Source organism: Pongo abelii, chromosome 10 (genome assembly GCF_028885655.2).
Source record: "Pongo abelii isolate AG06213 chromosome 10, NHGRI_mPonAbe1-v2.0_pri, whole genome shotgun sequence".
In the NCBI taxonomy this organism is placed as follows: Eukaryota; Metazoa; Chordata; class Mammalia; order Primates; family Hominidae; genus Pongo; species Pongo abelii.
Window position 1 is genome coordinate 43,041,455 of NC_071995.2, and position 20,102 is coordinate 43,061,556.

The window sequence follows — 20,102 nt, forward strand, 5'->3', positions numbered from 1 at the left end:
ATGATTTTAAGTTTCCTGAGGCCTCCCCAGCCATGCAGAACTGTGAGTCAATTAAACCTCTTTCCTTTATAAATTACCCAGTCCGGGTAGTTCTTTATAGCAGTGTGAAAACAGGCCAGTACAATGGATAATTAATATTGTTCGGTACAGATTTCTGAAACATCAGTCATCATTGAAAATCCACACAAGCTGTTCTGTCTCTCTGTTAGTTACCTTGTTTTTGGAGTTTTGGAAGCGACGCCAGGCAGAACTTGAGTATGAATGGGATACTGTTGAGTTACAGCAGGAAGAACAAGCCCGACCAGAATACGAAGCACGATGTACTCACATAGTGATAAATGAGATTACTCAGGTAAGCAGGGTCGTATTTAGGTGCAGTTTGATCTACTTACTGCTGTGGTTCTCCTCCTTGGCTGCACATTAGAGTCACTTGGGGGAGCTTAAAAAATATTGATACCTGAGTTCCATCACTACATACTCTGGTACTTAGTAACCTGGGGGTATTCTGAGCACAGGGGTTTTTTTAAAGCTCCTTTGGTGATTCTGATGTGCAGCCAAAGTGCAGAAGCACTGCTTAGAACAGTAGACACAGGAGATAAATGGGGCCCCTTCTTTCATAAAAACAGTAAAAATACAAAAAAAATAATTTTTACTGTGACATAGAGATATAAGGAAAGAGGCACTGGTTTTTATAGTTGATTCTCAATTTTTCACGTATACTTTCATTATTCCAGCCCCTTATTCATCCTAGACCAGCTGCCCGTTTATCTTGCAGTAAGCCTCAGTCACTGCTCCACCTTCTGGTTGGGATGTGCAGAAAGTAGTGTGGCCTTTATCCTAAAGTTGGAGAAAGGATGGAGGAAGAAGGAAAGTACTTTTTGAGGTCCAACTTTGTTCGGGTACTGTGCTAGGTATTTTATGTCATTGGAAAGGTAGATTTGCTGCTGCTACCGCTACTCCAAAAATAAAAAACTATATTCTGTCTGTATAAATATTCCAAAGTCCCTGAAAGATGATTTTTAAATCATCTGCATTCTTGCTTCTTTCCATCAACACAGAAAACTTTGAGCTGATTGTACTTGCAGTCATCAGCATAAGAACAGTAGGTTCTGAATACAAATAGCTCTTGGAAAGAAAATGCTTTTACCAAGAATGTCTGAAAATGTTCCCAACTATAGGTTTTATAAATTGAATCACAGATTTACAAAATGTTGGCACTAAAAGGAACCAGAGGGAACAGTTCAACTTCTTCCTTTTACAAATAGGAAAAAACGAGGTTCAATTACCAGTAGAAAGTGACATTTGTCTTTCACAATGTAAAAGCTTCAAATAATCCCCATTATGAATAGTTCCTGCTGTTTACTAGAGAGGACAGGGTCAAAGCATATGTTGTTGAAAGATTGTATATTCAGAAATGAAAGCCGAAACTTAAACAAAATTAGATGTTTATGAAGTTGTTTGAGCACTAAAAAATCTTATAATACCAGCAACATGGGAAAAATACTGAAGAAAAGACAATTTGGTCATTTAAACCTGCCAATTTTATAGTTAAAATTGCCAGCTTATAAGTTAAATTTCCCTTGAAATGTTGCTTGTTAAAACATTGCAAGTGTAGGTTCCTTTTTCTTTATGGTTATTCCTCGTTTCACTTTTGTTGCCCACATACCCTCCCTTTGTTTAGAGAGGCCTATAGCGTGATGGTGAAGTCTCTGATGCCAGAGTTCACGCCTGAACACAGCAACTTACTAGTTGGGTGATCTTGGACAAATTAGTTAACTTCCCGGTGCCTCAGTGACCTCATCTATAAAATGGGAATGATACAGTTGTTTTCTCATGATTGCAGCTAAGGATTGAGTTAATGTATAGAAGCTACTTAGAATAGTGTGCCTGGCACAGAGTTAAATACTCTGTAAGTATTTGCAGCTGTTATTAGGCTGCTCTTACAATACAGATAAATCATGTAGAGGGTTGATTTCTACTCTTAAGAATTTAAATATATTTTTGTGAACTATAAAATGGAAATCTTCTAAAAATTTATTCAAAGTTAATATATAAAGCCCAACCAAGAAACACATAGTGGATACCTAGTATTCGCAGACATCTAGGAAACTTTTTGTCCTGCCTGGGCTCTGTGCTATCATCACAGTGATTTCTAAAACCTAAGACAAGCCCAGAAGTATAGCTTTGCAGCTTGGCACCATCAGACACCCAGATTCCTGAGCTCGGGTTGTGGCCGATAAACAGTTTATTCATGCTTGCATGTTCCAAAAACTTATTAAAATGAACACTGCACATGTTTTGTGATGTGTGACTTTGAAATTGTTAACAAAAAAGTGCAATTATGAGTAAGGAGACTATGCTTGCAAACTAATTTTTTAAAATTAAGTCTAAGATTTATTGGCCAGTCAGGAGAAAAATAATTTTATTACAGTAATCCCTTGATTGACTAAACTTTTTTGTTTTTGTAATTAGGAAGAAGAACGCATTCCCTTTACTGCCTGGGGAAAATGTATACGGATAACCCTCTGTGCCAGTGCTGTCTTTTTCTGGGTAATTCTATCACAAAAATGTTTTGAATGATTAAAAATGTTTTTATTATGTAACTTTTTTTTAATATCTAATTTTAAATGTTGAGGAAACTAAATGCTGAGCCTGGAAACTATATGGTCTCAGAGAGACAGACAGATATTTCCAGAGAACTATTTTAGCCACCACATAGAGCAACTCCCAAGGTTCAAGATACCTTATCTGTTCACAGTGGTTCTTCTAGTTCTTTTCACCTCATCTGTTTAAATCAGTGATTCAGGATTTTCCAGTTTCAGGTGAAGACCAAATGGAAGGCATTAAGAATTCTAAAATTTTCCAACAGCAACAATCAAAATAAAATGTTGGCCGGGGGCAGTGGCGCACGCCTATAATCCAAGCACCTTGGGAGGCCGAGCTGGGCGGATCACCTGAGGTCAGGAGTCAAGACCAGCCTAGCCAACATGATAAAACCCCGTCACTACTGAAAATACAAAAATTAGCCAGGCATGGTGTCACACACCTGTAGTCCCAGCTACTTGGGAGGCTGAGGCACAAGAATCACTTGAACCCAGGAGACGGAGGTTGCAGTGAGTGAAAATCACGCCACTGCACTCGACTGGGTGACAGAGCAAGACTCTATCTCAAAAAAAATAAAATAAAATGTCTAGGAATACCCTTAACAAAAAGATAATGGGAACTATCAAAGAAAACATAAAAACTATTGAAAGTTGTAAAGGATCTGAATGAATGATTAAATGAATGATTCTAGCTAGAAACACATTTTCTGTAAAATATCAGTACTTACTAAGTTAGTTTTGGGCTTATTGATGGAATCATATTAGTGATGTAATAATTTAGTGTGAGTTTTAACGGCTCAAGAACAGCCAGATTCAAGAATAGCACATGAAGCCTAGGAATAGCCCCTGATAGCAATAAAAATGTAATATGTCAGAAAAGAGGCATTATAAATCCATCAGACAAGTGGAGATTATTCAATAAATAGTAATGGAATACTTGTTAGCTATTTGGGGGGACAATAAACGTTAAAGTCTTACTTTAAACCATATACTATAATAAATTTCAAAAACATTAAAAAAAAATTAAAGGCCAGGCACAGTGGCTCATGCCTGTAATCCCAGCACTTTGGGAGGTTGAGGCAGCAGATCACCTGAGGTCAGGAGTTCGAGATCAGCCTGGCCAACATGGCGAAACCCTGTCTTTACTAAAAATATAAAAATTAGCCAGGTGTGCACCTGTGATCTCAGCTACTTGGGAGACTGAGCAGGTGAATTGCTTGAGTCCAGGAGGTGGAGGTTGCAGGGAGCTGAGATTGCACCACTGCACTCCAGTCTGGGTGACAGAGTGAGACTGTCTCAAAAAAAAATGTTAAAAAGGGAGTTGCCAAGATGGCCGAATAGGAACAGCTCCGGTCTGTAGCTCCCAGCATGATCAATGCAGAAGACGGGTGATTTCTGTATTTCCAACTGAGGTACCTGGTTCATCTCATTGGGATTGGTTGGACAGTGGGTGCAGCCCACAGAAGGCGAGCTGAAGCAGGGCAGGGCATCGCCTCACCCGGGAAGCACAAGGGGTCGAGGGATTTCCCTTTCCTATCCAAGAGAAACCGTGACAGACTATCTGGAAGAACGGGACACCCCCTGCCCAAATACTGCACTTTTCCCAAGGTCTTTGGAACCAGCAGACAAAGTGATTCTCTACCATGCCTGGCTCAGTGGGTCCCATGCCCAAGCAGCCTTGCTCACTGCTAGCGCAGCAGTTTGGGATCAATCTGCGAGGTGGCAGCCTGGCTAGAGGAGGGGCGTCCACCATTGCTGAGGCTTGAGTAGGTAAACAAAGCAGCCAGGAAGCTCAAACTGGGCAGAGCCCACCGCAGCTCAACAAGGCCTAATGCATCTAGACTCCACCTCTGTGGGCAGGGCATAGCTGAACAAAAGGCAGCAGAAACTTCTGCAGACGTAAATGTCCCTGTCTGACAGCTCTGAAGAGAGCAGTGGTTCTCCCAGCACAGCGTTTGAGCTCTGAGAATGGACAGACTACCTCCTCAAATGGGTCCCTGACCCCCGTGTAGCCTAACTGGGAGACACCTACCAGTGGGGGCCGACAGACACCTCATATAGGGTGCTGCCTCTCTGAAACAAAGCTTCCAGAGGAAGGATCAGGCAGCAATATTTGCTGTTCTGCAGCCTCCGCTGGTGATACCCAGGCAAACAGGGTCTGGAGTGGAACTCCAACAGACCTGCAGCTGAGGGACCTGACTGTTTGTTAGAAGGAAAACAAACAGACAGAAAGGAATAGCATTAACATCAACAAAAAGGTCATCTACACCAAAACCCTATCTGTAGGTCACCAACATCAAAGACCAAAGGTAGATAAAACCACAAAGATGGGGAGAAACCAGCAGAAAAGCTGAAAATTTTAAAATTCAGAGCATCTCTACCCCTCCAGAGGATCACAGCTCCTCGCTAGCAACGGAACAAAGCTGGACAGAGAATGACTTTGACGAGTTGATAGAAGTAGGCTTCAGAAGGTCAGTAATAACAAACTTCTCTGAGCTAAAAGATAACGTTCTAACCCATCTCAAGGAAGCTAAAAACCTTGAAAAAAGGTTAGACGAATGGCTAACTAGAATAAACAGTGTAAAGAAGACCTTAAATGACCTGATGGAGCTGAAAACCATGGCACGGGAACTTTGTGATGCATGCACAAGCTTCAATAGCCGATTTGATCAAGTGGAAGAAAGGGTATCAGTGATTGAAGATCAAATTAATGAAATAGAGAAGACAAGGTTAGAGAAAAAAGAATAAAAAGAAATGAACAAAGCCTCCAAGAAATATGGGACTATGTGAAAAGACCAAATCTATGTTTGATTGGTGTATCTGAAAGTAACAGGGAGAATGGAACCAAGTGGGAAAACACTCTTCCGGGTATTATCCAGGAGAACTTCCCCAACCTAGCAAGGCAGGCCAACATTCAAATTCAGGAAATACAGAGAACACCACAAAGACACTCCTTGAGAAGAGCAACCCCAAGACACATAATTGTCAGATTCACCAAGGTTGAAATGCAGGAAAAAGTGTTAAGGGCAGCCAGAGAGAAAGGCCGAGTTACCCACAAAGGGAAGCCCATTAGACTAACAGCGCATCTCTTGGCAGAAACCCTACAAGCCAGAAAAGAATGGGGGTCAATATTCAACATTCTTAAAGAAAATAATTTTCAACCCAGAATCTCATATCCAGCCAAACTAAGCTTCATAAGTGAAGGAGAGATAAAATCCTTCACATACAAGCAAATGCTGAGAGATTTTGTCACCACCAGGCCTGCCTTACAAGAGCTCCTGAAACAAGCACTAAACATGGAAAGGAACAACCGGTACCAGCCCCAGCAAAAACATGCCAAATTGTAAAGACCATCGATGCTACGAAGAAACTGCTTTAATTAACAGGCAGAATAAGCAGCGAACATCATAATGACAGGATCAAATTCACATATAACAATATTAACCTTAAATGTAAATGGGCTAAATGCCCCAATTAAAAGACACAGACTGGCAAACTGGATAAAGAGTCAAGACCCATCAGTGTGCTGAATTCAGGAGACCCATCTCATGTGCAAAGACACATATAGGCTCAAAATAAAGGGATGGAGGAAGATCTACCAAGCAAATGGAAAGCAAAAAAAAGCAGGGGTTGCAATCCTAGTCTCTCATAAAGCAGACTTTAAACCAACAAAGATCAAAAGAGAGACAAAATAGGCCATTATATAATGGTAAAGGGATCAATTCAACAAGAAGAGCTAAGACTCGTAAATATACATGCACCCAATACAGGAGCACCCAGATTCATAAAGCAAGTCCTTAGAGACCTGCAGAGACTTAGACTCCCACACAATAATAATCAGAGACTTTAACACACCACTATCAATATTAGATCAACGAGACAGAAGGTTAACAAGGATATCCAGGACCTGAACTCAGATCTGCAACAAACAGACCTAATAGACATCTACAGAACTCTCCACCCCAAATCAACAGAATATACATTCTTCTCAGCACCACATCACACTTATTCTAAAATTGACCACATAATTGTAAGTGAAGCACTCCTCAGCAAATGCAAAAGAACAGAAATCACAACAAACTGTCTCTCAGACCACAGTGCAATCAAACTAGAACTCAGGATTAAGAAACTCATTCAAAACCGCACATCTACATGGAAACTGAACAACCTGCTCCTGAATGACTACTGGGTACATAACGAAATGAAGGCAGAAATAAAGATGTTCTTTGAAACCAGTGAGAACAAAGACGCAACATACCAGAATCTCTGAGACACATTTAAAGCACTGTGTAGAGGGAAATTTATAGCACTAAATGCCCACAAAGGAAAGCAGGAATGATCTAAAATCTGCAGCCTAACATCACAATTAAAAGAACTAGAGAAGCAAGAGCAAACACATTCAAAAGCTAGCAGAAGGCAAGAAATAACTAAAAGCAGAACTGAAAGAGATAGAGACACAAAAAACCCTTCAAAAAATCAGTGAATCCAGGACCGGTTTTTTGTAAAGATCAACAAAACTGGTAGATGGGTAGCAAGACTAATAAAGAAGAAAAGAGAGAAGAATCAAGTAGATGCAATAAAAAATGATAAAGGGGATATCACCACCGATCCCACAGAAATACAAACTACCATCAGAGAATACCATAAACACCTCTATGAAAATAAACTAGAAAATCTACAAGAAATGGATAAATTCTTGGACACATACACCCTCCCACAACTAAACCAGGAAGAAGTTGAATCTCTGAATAGATCAATAACAGGCTCTGAAATTGAGGCAATAATTAATAGCCTACCAACCAAAAAAAGTCCAGGACCAGAAGGATTCACAGCCAAATTCTACCAGAAGTACAAAAAGGAGCTGGTACCATTCCTTCTGACACTATTCCAATCAATAGAAAAAGAGGGAATCCTCCCTAACTCATTTTATGAGGCCAGCATCATCCTGATACCAAAGCCTGGCAGAGACACAACAAAAAAGAGAATTTTAGGCCAGTATCCCTGATGAACATCAATGTGAAAATCCTCAATAAAATACTGGAAAACCGAATGCAGCAGCACATCAAAAAGCTTATCCAATACGATCAAGTAGGCTTTATCCCCAGGATGCAAGGCTGGTTCAACATATGCAAATCAATAAACGTAATCCATCACATAAACAGAACCAGTGACAAAAACCACATGATTATCTCAATAGATGCAGAAAAGGCCTTTGACAAAATTCAATAGCCCTTCCTGCTAAAAACTCTCAATAAACTAGGTATTGATGGAACATATTTCAAAATAATAAGAGCTATTTATGACAAACCCACAGCCAATATCATACTGAATGTGCAAAAACTGGAAACATTCCCTTTGAAAACTGGCACAAGACAAGGATGCCCTCTCTCTCCACTCGCATTCAACATAGTGTTAGAAGTTCTGGCCAGGGCAGTCAGGCAAGAGAAAGAAATAAAGGGTATTCAGTTAGGAAATGAGGAAGTCAAATTGTCCCTGTTTGCAGATGACATGATTGTATATTTAGAAAACCCCCTCGTCTCAGCCCAAAATCTCCTTAAGCTAATAAGCAACTTCAACAAAGTCTCAGGATACAAAATCAATGGGCAAAAATCACAAGCATTCCTATACACCATTAAGAGACAAACGAAGAGCCAAATCATGAGTGAACTCCCATTCACAATTGCTACAAAGAGAATAAAATACCTAGGAATCCCAACTTAAAAGGGATGTGAAGGACTTCTTCAAGAAGAACTACAAAGACCAGTGGAAAAGAACAGAGGCCTCAGAAATAACACCACACATCTACAACCATTTGATCTTTGACAAACCTGACAAAAACAAGCAATGGGGAAAGGATTCACTATTTAATAAATGGTGCTGGGAAAACTGGCTAGCCATATGTAGAAAGCTGAAACTGGATCTCTTCCTTACACCTTGTACAAAAATTAATTCAAGATGGATTAAAGACTTAAATGTTAGACCTAAAGCCATAAAAACCCTAGAAGAAAACCTAGGCAATACCATTCAGGACATAGGCATGGGCGAGGACTTCATGACTAAAACACCAAAAGCAATGGCAACAAAAGCCAAAATAGACAAGTGGGATCTAATTAAACTAAAGAACTTCTGCACAGCAAAAGAAACTACCATCAGAGTGAACAGGCAACCTACAGAATGGGAGAAAATTTTTGCAATCTACCCATCTGACAAAGGGCTAATATCCAGAATCTACAAAGAACTCAAACAAATTTACAAGAAAACAACCCCATCAAAAAGTGGGCAAAGCATATGAACAGACACTTTTCAAAAGAAGACATCTATGCAGCCAACAGACACATGAAACAATGCTCATAATTACTGGTCATCAGAGAAATGCAAATCAAAACCACAATGAGATACCATCTCCTGCCAGTTAGAATGGCAATCATTAAAAAGTCAGGAAACAAGAGGTGCTAGATAGGATGTGGAGAAATAGGAATGCTTTTACACTGTTGGGTGTGTAAATTGGTTCAACCATTGTGGAAGACTGTGTGGAGATTCCTCAAGGATGTAGAACTAGAAATACCATTTGACCCAGCAATCCCATTACTGGGTATATATCCAAAGGATTATAAATCATGCTACTATAAAGAAACATGCACACATATGTTTATTGCAGCACTGCTCACAATAGCAAAGACTTGGAACCAACCCAAATGTCCATCAATGATAGATTGGATTAAGAAAATGTGGCACATATACACCATGGAATACTATGCAGCCATAAAAAAGGATGAGTTCATGTCCGTCGCAGGGACATGGATGAAGCTGGAAACCATCATTCTCAGCAAACTATCACAAGGACAGAAAACCAAACACCGCATGTTCTCACTCATAGGTGGGAACTGAACAATGAGATCACTTGGACACTGTGGGGAACATCACACACTGGAGCCTGTTGGGCAGTGGGGGGCTAGGGGAAGCATAGCATTAGGAGAAATACCTAATGTGAATGATGAGTTGATGGGTGCAGCAAACCAACATGGCACGTGTATACCTATGTGTCAAACCTGCACGTTGTGCACATGTACCCTAGAACTTAAAGTATAAAAAAAAACTACAAATTAATTTGATGAATATATGATCTTTAGATGTAAAAAGATTTTCTAAATTTACTAGCAATAGAAAACGTTTCAGAGGAAAACATTTAAATATTTCCATGCATCAAAAGTATCCTAAATGTAAACAAAATACCAGAAGATATATTTGTTAACAGTAGGGCAAACAAGAGGTCAATACCTTTAATACGTGGAGTCCAGATCATCTAGAAGATAACACCAAAGATCTCAGTGGCTAAAGAGACAGAACATAAATGTGCAATTACAAAGGAAAAAAATATGATGACCAGTAAGCATTACAAAATGCCAAATCTCAATAGTGATTAAATCCATTCACATTAAAATGAGATATGATTTTTCACCTCTTGAATGATAGGACTCAGTGTCTGTGAGGATGAAGTATAACAGTCGACTACTCCGATACAAGACTATTGTAATTCTGCACTGCTCCAGCTTCCTAGAAGGCAGCTTAGCAATTGTGTTTCAAGTCTCAAAAATATTCATATGCTTTAATCCACTAATTTAGCTCTTAGGACTTCCAATCAGGAAATATTTGAAAATGGTCAGTAAAAGTAAGATTTTTTCACATACTTATCACAACATTTATGTATATACTTATATACACACATATATACATAAACATATATATCAACCAAAATATTCTACTTCTCACCCTTCAAACAGTGGAATGTTGTGCGGCCATGAGAAAGTATGGTCATGAAAATTTTTTAAGGCATATAAAAATGCTTATTGTTTATGATAGGTTTAAGGGAAGGATAAAATATGTAAAGTGGTTTTAAATATGCATACAATGCATACATAATCCTGAAGGAATTGTGCCCACATGTAGATAGTAGATAAATTTTTTCCTATTCGTTATTTTTGTTAGAAATCTTTAAGTTATGGTTGGCAGAAAATTGGTCTTCAGTTGGTTTAAACAACAGCAAAAGAGGGGGAGGTGAGATTTATTCTTTCCACCTATTTATTCTCTGAAACTGAAAATTCCAGGCCTGAGGTATGGCTCCAGTCAAAGCTATATACTGCAGACCAGATATTATCAAGGGCTGTGTTTGGTTTCCTTCATTCTGTGTCAGCTGTCCTCCTGGGCATGGTGGGTCTGGACACTTCCTTGTGGTAGCAGAATGGCTGCAGCATTTCAGATGTCACATCTTCCAAGCAAAGAGAGGTTTTTTGTTTGTTTTGTTTTTTGTTTTTTTTCTGAGACGGGTTCTTGCTCTGTCGCCCAGGCTGAAGTGCAATGCCGTGGTCTCAGCTCACTGCAACCTCTGCCCTCCGTGTTCAAGCGATTCTCCTGCCTCAGCCTCCCGAGTAGCTGGGATTACAGGCACCTGCCACCACACCCAGCTAATTTTTGTATTTTTAGTACAGTCGGGGTTTCACCATGTTGGCCAGGCTTGTCTGGAACTCCTGACCTCGTGATCTGCCCACCGCAGCCCCTCAAAGTGCTGGGATTACAGGCGTGAGCCACCACACCCAGCCGAGGTCTTTTTTTTAGTGGCTTTCTCTATTGATAGGTGAAGCTTCTCTTTCCCATGGGCACTAACAGATGTCTCCTTACTTCTCAGTGGCTGTTACTGAGTTATGTGTCAATCCCTGGATCAGTTGCCGAGTCCAGTGGGATGTTACATGTTTGTCTCAAACCAATCAGGTTGTACCTCTGGAGCACGTTAGGGCAATCCACCTAAACCCCAGGGCTAAAAACAGAGGAGTTATTTCCCCTGAAGCAAAATCTGGGTTCTCTTCTAGGATGGAGAACAGACCCAGGCTAGCAAAAGCAATCAGTGTTCACTACAAGGTACTTTCAGATTGTCCACAGTGACCATATACTAAAGTTATGATCAGAAAAGTATTAATGTTAGAATCAGAAATCAGTTATTAACTTGAGGAAGAAGAATAAAAAGCTTCCTGCCCCTACGAAGAAATATTGAAGTATGTGAAGCACCCCAAAGAAATATGGGAACTTAACAAGTTTGTAAAAGCTCTGGGATAAATTAGAATTCATTTCATAAACCACGTGGGAGGCAGTGGCATGGAGAGGTGAGTGTGTCTTCAGAATCTTAGGAGACCCCAATTCCTTTATTTACTAGTTATCTAATCTTGGACATATTGCTTAATGTCTTTGAGCCTCTCTTTTCTCATCAGTAAAAGAGAGATAATATTATACTACCTTCCTCACAAGCCTGTTATGAGATTAAACAAATATACGTGTGCTAAGGTGAACAGAAAGCACTTAAAGAATGTTATCTTTATCATTAATAATAAACATTATGGAGATAATTTTTAAAAATACATAATAAACACCCTGTATGTATTGTGCTAAGAGAGGATGACTTGATTCATCTGTTTAATTTTTCTCAGCCTTATCTAATTTTTACATATACACACACAAATCTTACTCATCTCACAAGTGTTGAGACTTAACTGTGAAAGGAAATAGATCACAGGAGAAATGCAATGCCTTCTCTACAAGCAGATTTCTTAAAGAGCAAGAAAAACATCTTTTTTAACACTTAACTTTGGTTGCTATAATCATAGCTAATACTTATGTAGTGCTCTTCATGTACCTGAGCTTAATATTCTGTTTTTACCTGAAGTAACTCATTGAATCCTCAACAACTCTATAGGTTAGGTGCCATAGTATTCCTAATACACAGGAGAAGATATTGAAGCCCCAGTGGAGCTAGTACTCAAATAGAGGAATCTAGCCCCAGGACCATCCTGTAATCACTCCCTTTACTGCTCTCCACAGGTGACAACTGGCCTCTGTTACTATCAACAACAAGATATGGTTTGCTTGGTCCTCAGTTTCCCTTCTCTGAAACTTTTCTGTCATCACGAGCAGTCACACACCTTGAGTGCATGGTTCTGGAGAAAGTAGATGTAGGGGAAACAGTTTAAAGATGCCTCTCCAATAGTGTCTAGTACTGTGTATCAAGTAAGGAAAATTCATGGGGCCTTTAATGTGCGTCATTGAGTGGTGAGAAATTTGCTTACTGAGAAAGTGAAAATCTCTCTTACTGGGGATTATGCAGTCAAAAATACAGTGGACTAGTGGCGTGGATCTTGTGGAAATACAAGTACAAATGACTGACAGTTTAAGGTCGTAAGATCTGAGTGTGAAAAGTGTGTGAAGCTTTTATCAGCAGAGACCTGCTGCCAGTACCAACAGTTAGCTCAGGGCACCTCTGTGCCAGCTTCACTGGCAGTGCTCAGACTCTCCCCTGCTACAGTGATTAAGACAAAAGCTAGCACCTGCTGACATTTCAATTGGTGATAGCTTTTCTGTTGCAAGGAAATGTAGCTCCCTAATGGAGTATGAGTGAGCAAAAACCATTAACTCACAACTTAAATAATTTAGTAATTGTAGAAGGGATGTTTTCTTTGGTTCTACACTAATTTTTTTCCTTTTACCAGAGTATGCTACTAGTTGTTCCATTTTTATGCTGTCTAAAGATACTCATTTTTAAATAGACTTTTTTAGAGCAATTTTAGGTTTACAAAAAAATTGCACATAAAATAGTTTCCAGTTCCCTCCCACCACCCCCTGCACCCAGTTTCTCCTCTTAACATTTTACATATGTGGATGCACTTTTTCACTTCCATCATTCCTTTTTCTTTTTAAAAAATTTAACATGCCAGACTTTCTACCCTCCCTGGTATCACTTATGTGAAATTTACATCACTTTACACACACACCTTGTTAAGTATGAGTTCAGTTTTTAATAGTACAAGTGCAGTTATTGGTGAGTCTCATGCTACTGTGTTTATTGTGCTTTCAGATTCTATTGATCATTGCTTCAGTTATTGGGATCATTGTCTATAGGCTCTCGGTGTTCATTGTATTTTCTGCAAAACTTCCCAAGAACATTAATGGAACAGACCCAATCCAGAAGTACCTGACTCCACAGACAGCCACGTCCATCACGGCCTCCATCATCAGCTTTATAATTATCATGATTCTGAACACCATATATGAAAAAGTGGCAATTATGATTACAAACTTTGGTAAGGTCCTACTGATAGCTTAGGTAACTTCTGACATATTTTTAGAACCTGCCAAAAACAGAGACTGTTATCTTTTAGGCTTTTCAATTCCAGTAGGTTACAATTTTTAGAAATTTTCAAGTGTAAACATATTTTCTGTAGCATGTATGGAAATAAATTATCTACAGCTTTGCATTTGTAAAAGGGACAAAGCAAAGACAATCATTATAACGTCCAAGCTCTCTGTAAACAGATCAGTGCTGAATAATATTTTCAATTACGTTAGATCATGTACTCTATTGTTGAAAGTCAATAGTCTCTTTATTGCAAATAAGTGGAATAGGGTCATGGTTCCGGTGGCAAATATGTTCCTTGGTTGCTGAGAGGACAAGCTATCACACTGCTACATGTCTTCCCTGTGCTGTGCTATTCATATTAATATAATTCTCATCAGCCCTTGATTTTTTAATGTGTTTCTTCTCTCTGGCTTGTATCCCAGGCAGCTGCTTAGTGGCCAAGTTAAGTGCTTCCCACACTGCGTATGTCTGAGTTGTTCTCTGAATGGCCTGCTCGGTGGTCATCTAAAATGATCAAACTGATTCAAACTCCACACTAGGAGGATGACCTATTTTGTTTTTCCCAAATGCCTCTAGCAAGTTGCACCTTGGTTTGCTTGTTTTCTTCAACAGACCCACCTTATTGCAATTCAGGAAAACAAGAGAATATCATTTAGCAGGCAGTTCAAAAATAATTTTCTGTCAATTATACCCATGGCAGTTCTTATTTGATAACACTGGACTTGTAAATTTTAAGGAACAGTTGATTTTTTTGTGGGGCAGGTGGGAACATGTGGGCTGTTGTATTCCTACTGTGAGGGAGAACTCATAACAATGTGCAAACTTGGAATTAACACAGTGGCTATATTAAGGAATTCAAAACAGCTTAAATGGAAACCGTGTGAATTGTATTTTTTTTAACATGTTAACTCATGTATCAGTATTTTTTATTAGTCTCAAAGCTGTTCACAATTTTAAAATCTTATTTCTCTTTCTTTTAACTACAGAACTCCCAAGGACCCAGACTGATTATGAGAACAGCCTCACCATGAAGATGTTCTTATTCCAGTTTGTCAACTACTACTCTTCATGCTTCTACATAGCATTCTTTAAGGGCAAATTTGTAGGCTATCCAGGAGACCCAGTTTACTGGTTGGGAAAATACAGAAATGAAGAGGTATGAATATATAATTGTATTATCTTGCCAATTTAAGCTGAGTTTTCTCTCAGTTGCCCAAATGAATAGTTCTTTATTGTAAATTCCTTAGATTTATTTTTTAGCCTAAACAGAACAAATATCAGAAAAGTAGAATGCCTATATTTCAAGTTAGATCCATTGAATATTTAAATGGTATTTTCTTTTTAACCTTCTAGTGTGACCCAGGTGGCTGTCTTCTTGAACTGACAACTCAGCTGACAATAATCATGGGAGGAAAAGCAATCTGGAATAACATACAAGAAGTATTATTGCCGTGAGTGTTAAATTGTATAGCCATGGGTAAAAGGACAAGGGATAGAACAGCCCACCCACGCAAATCATTTGCCTACATAGCCACATAGCCACATTGCTGCATGTCCACCTCTAAATGGATCAGAATCTATTGTCATTAAAGGTCTCCAGACAACATAGTCCAACCAACAATGCAAATGTATCAAGGATCTAATAATTGTATTTTAAAACCTTCATTATATTTAATGTAAATCCCCATCTGCTAGAGTTTATACCTACTGGGCTATTGTTGGTGACTGACTAATCACAGCCCTTTGAGCAATAGCACTGGTTAGAGTTGTGAACTGTGTATTTCCACAATTTCTCATATCCTCATATCCTTCTCTCTTTCCTATATGTTATGCATTTTAAAGTCAGTATGAATTCCAGTCACCATATTAAGTGATATATATATATATGTGTATATATGTGTATATATATATGTGTATATATATATGTGTGTGTGTATATATATATATCATTTAATCTACCAAACTATCCTTATTTTTATCTCCTTTTTACTAATGAAGATCTGTGGTTTAAAGAGGTTAAATGATTTACCGAGTTTCACATTAGCATTAAGAGGCTACTGTAGGATTCAAATCCAGGATCCCATGAGTACAAACTTTTAAGAATAGAGGTTCTTTCATGATCCTAAGGCACTAGGATATATAATGTTTTAAGAAATAATTGTCTAAAATAATAACCACAAAGGCTTTGACTTACTGTTGTTTTCCTAAAAAATGAGAGCAACAGAATAGTTGTACTTCAAATGTTAACTAAGATTTCATTGCCCTTTACAATTTTCACTTAGGCCCCCTCCCCTATCAAAGTGTAAATTCCAACACCATCTGCAATTTCTGCAAATTTCAGGGAGCTTTTTGTTTTGGTTTTCTATTGCTGCTATAACAAATTACCCCAAGATTAATGGAATAAAAACAACATGTCATATTTTATGGTTCTGGGGGTCAGAAATCTCACTGGACTAAAATCAAGGTGTTAGTGGGGCTGTGTTCCTTTCCAAGGGCTCTGGGGTGAATCTCTTTGCCTTTCCTAGCTTCTGGAGGCCACCATCTATGCTCTCTGCCTTGTAACCTCTTCTCCATCTTAAAGCCAGCAAAGTTTCATGTTTGTGACTATCTTCTGTAGTCACCTCTCCCGCCTTCTGTCTTCTTTCCCCTGGCCCCCTCCTCTCATCTCCCCTACCACCTCTTCCCTTCTTTTGTTTAGAAATAAAAAACCTCTACCTTTATAAAAAGTCCTTTATCCCACTATATAGCTGGGAATTTTTTAAAATTTATCACCCTTCTTTACAGGCTCTCGCCTCCTGCCATGTTGCCCTCTTCCCTCCATCACATACAACTTCTCTCTCCTTTCTTCTCCTACTCCTGGCTTTTTTCTCCCCAGTCACCAAGTTTCTGTTCATTCTCTTTATTGAGCAGTTAACTCACTCTGGGTTTCAGTGCCTCCTTCCAGATTTCTTTAACAGGTCTTATTCTCCGTCTTCAATGGAAACTGTCAGGGTCTTTCTCTAAACAAAGATCTGTCTCCTTCCTCTTCCCCTACCCAGAAAGGGATTCTGGCTTTAGCTGTGAAATTCTTTTTTTTTTTTTTTTTTTTTATCCTACTCTGGAGAAAACAACCCTCACTTTCATTGAGCTCATATTCAGATTTTTCCAGATAAGTAAAAGTAGGTCATGCATAAATAGTACTGTGTTTCTAAATGAAAACAAATATATAAAATTGAGGAAAGTCTTAATCCATTCTGAGATTAAAAAGGGTTTTCTGAAAAAAAGTAGGTTAATTATTTAACACTATGTTTCAGTAACATTGGTTTTTAGCAGCTATTTCCTAAACTGGAATTGAGAAATTCATATGAAATGAAATTTGTTCACATGAAATATTTTAAAGGATGAATTATACTATCCGTGGTTTATACTTTCACTTCAAGTAAGCTCATTGTTGAAAATTACAGTGATATGAACTTTGCCTTCAAATTTCTCCCCCCTATGTTTTCTTGTTTGAAAACTGGGAATGCTGAGTGTTAGCCAAATTAGAGAGTGACTGGTGCTGCTTCTCTTTATATAGGTGCCAGTTTTCTTACCTTTTTTATACAAAGTCCTAATTTATCAAAGATATATCAGCCAGCTGCCGTGGTTCACACCTGTAATCCCAGCACTTTGGGAGGCCAAGGTGGTCGGATCACCTGAGGTCGGGAGTTCGAGACCAGCCTGACCAACATGGAAAAACCCCGTCTCTACTGAAAGTACAAAATTAGCCAGACATTTGTTGCATGCCTGTAATCCCAATTACTCAGGAGGCTGAGGCAAGAGAATCGCTTGAACCTGGAAGCAGAGGTTGCAGTGAGCCGAGATCACACCATTGCACTCCAGCCCAGGCAACAAGAGCAAAACTCCGTCTCGAAGGAAAAAAAAAGATATATCAGTTATCCTCTCTATCCAAAACTATACCCACCCCCCAAAAATAGAGAAAAGCCTTATAAGTCAGCAATTGTTTTCACATCGTGTAAGTATGTCAAGAGAAACATGGAGAAATGTTTCACCATACATGTACCCTCCTCTTCCTTCCTTCCTCTCCCGCCTTTGGGCGCATACCCCTTGACTAGGAATCTTGCAACAAGGAAAGAAGTATATCTGGCTCAGGGATCCAGGTTCCTTTTGGGGCCTCCCCAGTACCTGGCATATGACAGGGACTCAGTATGAAGCAGCTGAGTGAATGAATAAGTGCCTTATATGCTTCAGATACATCACATCAGTAAATTACAGAGTTGTCAGTGAGACCCAGAGAGCAAGCTCAGAGCCCTTTGGCCTTCCCAGCTCCACCTTAGTGTTTTGATATTTAAGGTATTCCTGGGAATTTTATTCTGTTCTTAATAAAAGGCTAGTGTAATTCCCGTGTTAAATAACTCACTCTGGAGAAATTTTTATAATAAAATGTCAGAGATAATAGAATTAAGGATCCAAAATCTCTGTAGCATCAATTGTTTGGTATTTAAATAGTAGATAGCTATAATTTTCCTTTATATACATTTATACATGTATATTGTAACATAAATGCCTCTTCTTATATAAATAAGTATAGTTATTTATATAATAAGAAAAAAGAACTGTTTTAGGAGAAAATGTCCCTTCTCAGGATAGGATTTGGAGAGAAGATGAGCTATAGGCAATCAGAGTCCTAAATATAGGTGTCCCTCACTATCCACACTTACTCTCTAGGTTCAGAAACAGTAAACTGACACATAAAATAGATCCAGATAGTGAAGGATGCTTGTATTTCAAAATTAGCAAGTGGGAATACTGTAGAATGTCCTAAATAGAAATGATGATCATTTCCAGTATGTGGATTTAATATGATAATGGAGGTGAAGAGGAAGTGAGATGTAAAGTGCTTCTCACCATGTTTTGTACAAAATAAGGACCTAGTAAAGCATAACTTATGATGTGGCTATGACAATACACATGGTAAATTCCTATGGAAATTATTTTGTAACCCCTGCCTGTAGCCTTGGCCAGGGAAAACGTATCTGGTGTGTATATTTTTCTAAAAGTTCTGTGGGTGATTCTCATGTGAAGTCAAGATTGAGCTCCCTGCACTAGAAACACAGACCAATAGAAAGCCCAAACATGAGCGGTTCAACTCAGGAAAACCAAACAAGAGGCTCAGCATCTGTAACTCAGAAATGAAAGCTAGTAAGAAAGACTTCTAAGATGACCTGATATGAGACAGAAGCGCCAGATGACACGAGTAGTTGCCAGGACAGAAGTTTCACCCTGAATCTGAATTTTGATGTGATTTAGAGCCCAGATGGAAAAAGACCTGCTTCTTTGAGGGTATGGAAAGGATTCAGCAAGAGGCGGAGGCTAGAAGTTTGGGAAACAAAGCAAAGGATAAACCAATAGAAACCACACCCAGTGACCTTAGAGTTAGGTGTCATGAAGGGTGATGGACATGTGTGGTCCTTGGTGCTACCTGAGTCACACCCCCCCCTCCCCCCGCCCCCAGAATGACTGCAAAACTGCAGATTCTGGAGCTTATCTCAGACCTTTTGGTTGGGAGCATAGGAAGCTGCAGTACTCACAAGCATTCCACGTCGTGCTTGTATGTGCTGAAGTGGGAACCACTGATCCAGGTGGCCTGGATAACTGAGCCAAGAGTCTACGTAATATAGGCCATATTTACACTTGGCCTCAGCCAATGCAGCCTGTATTGCTCAACAGAAAATCCCATACAGCAGGTTTTGATGTGTTAGGAAACGTGCTACATCCGTTACCTATTTTGAATCATTTAATCCTGACAGCAGCCCTGAGCAATGTAGGTTTTATCACCCTGTTTTATTTTTTTACCAAAGTTAACCAGCTAAGAAATAGAGTGTGGATTCAGATTCAGGGGTGTCTGAACTCATATCCCGTCCACTTTCCACAGCCTCCTGCTGCCTCTCTAACATCATCAAAAAGAAAGAAGTGGGGAAAGATTGTGAGGTCAGAGACGTCTCCTGTAGTAGAGATAATTTCCCCTGAGTAAAGCTCAGTAGCAGTCAGTGAAAAGTGAGCCCTGAGATCAATAGCAGTGGGAAACCCAGCAGAGTGAGCCATTTGTACTGCCTGTCTTACGCTGGCTGGGTGTACACGTGTGCACATGTGATGGAGAGGATGAGGGTCTGCCTGATTTTCTTGCAGTAACTGTCCTTAACCATCATGCGATGCCTTCTCATTGTCAGAGTTTGAAGTCCACACCTACTTGTTTAATCAGCCAGTGTATCCAGATGTTAGATGTGTATTTGGAGTTGTTGTTGTGCCTCTTCTGATGACTCCACAGGTAAACCACAAGC

General features: G+C 39.3%; 1 protein-coding gene across 4 annotated transcripts in view; it reads left to right on the forward strand.

Moving 5' to 3' along the window:
• The window catches only part of ANO6 (anoctamin 6), a 212,809-nt gene that overhangs the window by 168,697 nt on the left and 24,010 nt on the right, over positions 1-20,102 (forward strand). For all 4 annotated transcript variants that reach the window (XM_024256710.3, XM_024256712.3, XM_024256711.3 and 1 more), the window contains 5 exons: positions 210-352; positions 2,473-2,550; positions 13,501-13,726; positions 14,769-14,938; positions 15,136-15,233. In XM_024256710.3, coding sequence (XP_024112478.1) covers positions 210-352; positions 2,473-2,550; positions 13,501-13,726; positions 14,769-14,938; positions 15,136-15,233 — 715 coding nt within the window. The remainder of the gene's footprint in view (positions 1-209; positions 353-2,472; positions 2,551-13,500; positions 13,727-14,768; positions 14,939-15,135; positions 15,234-20,102) is intronic.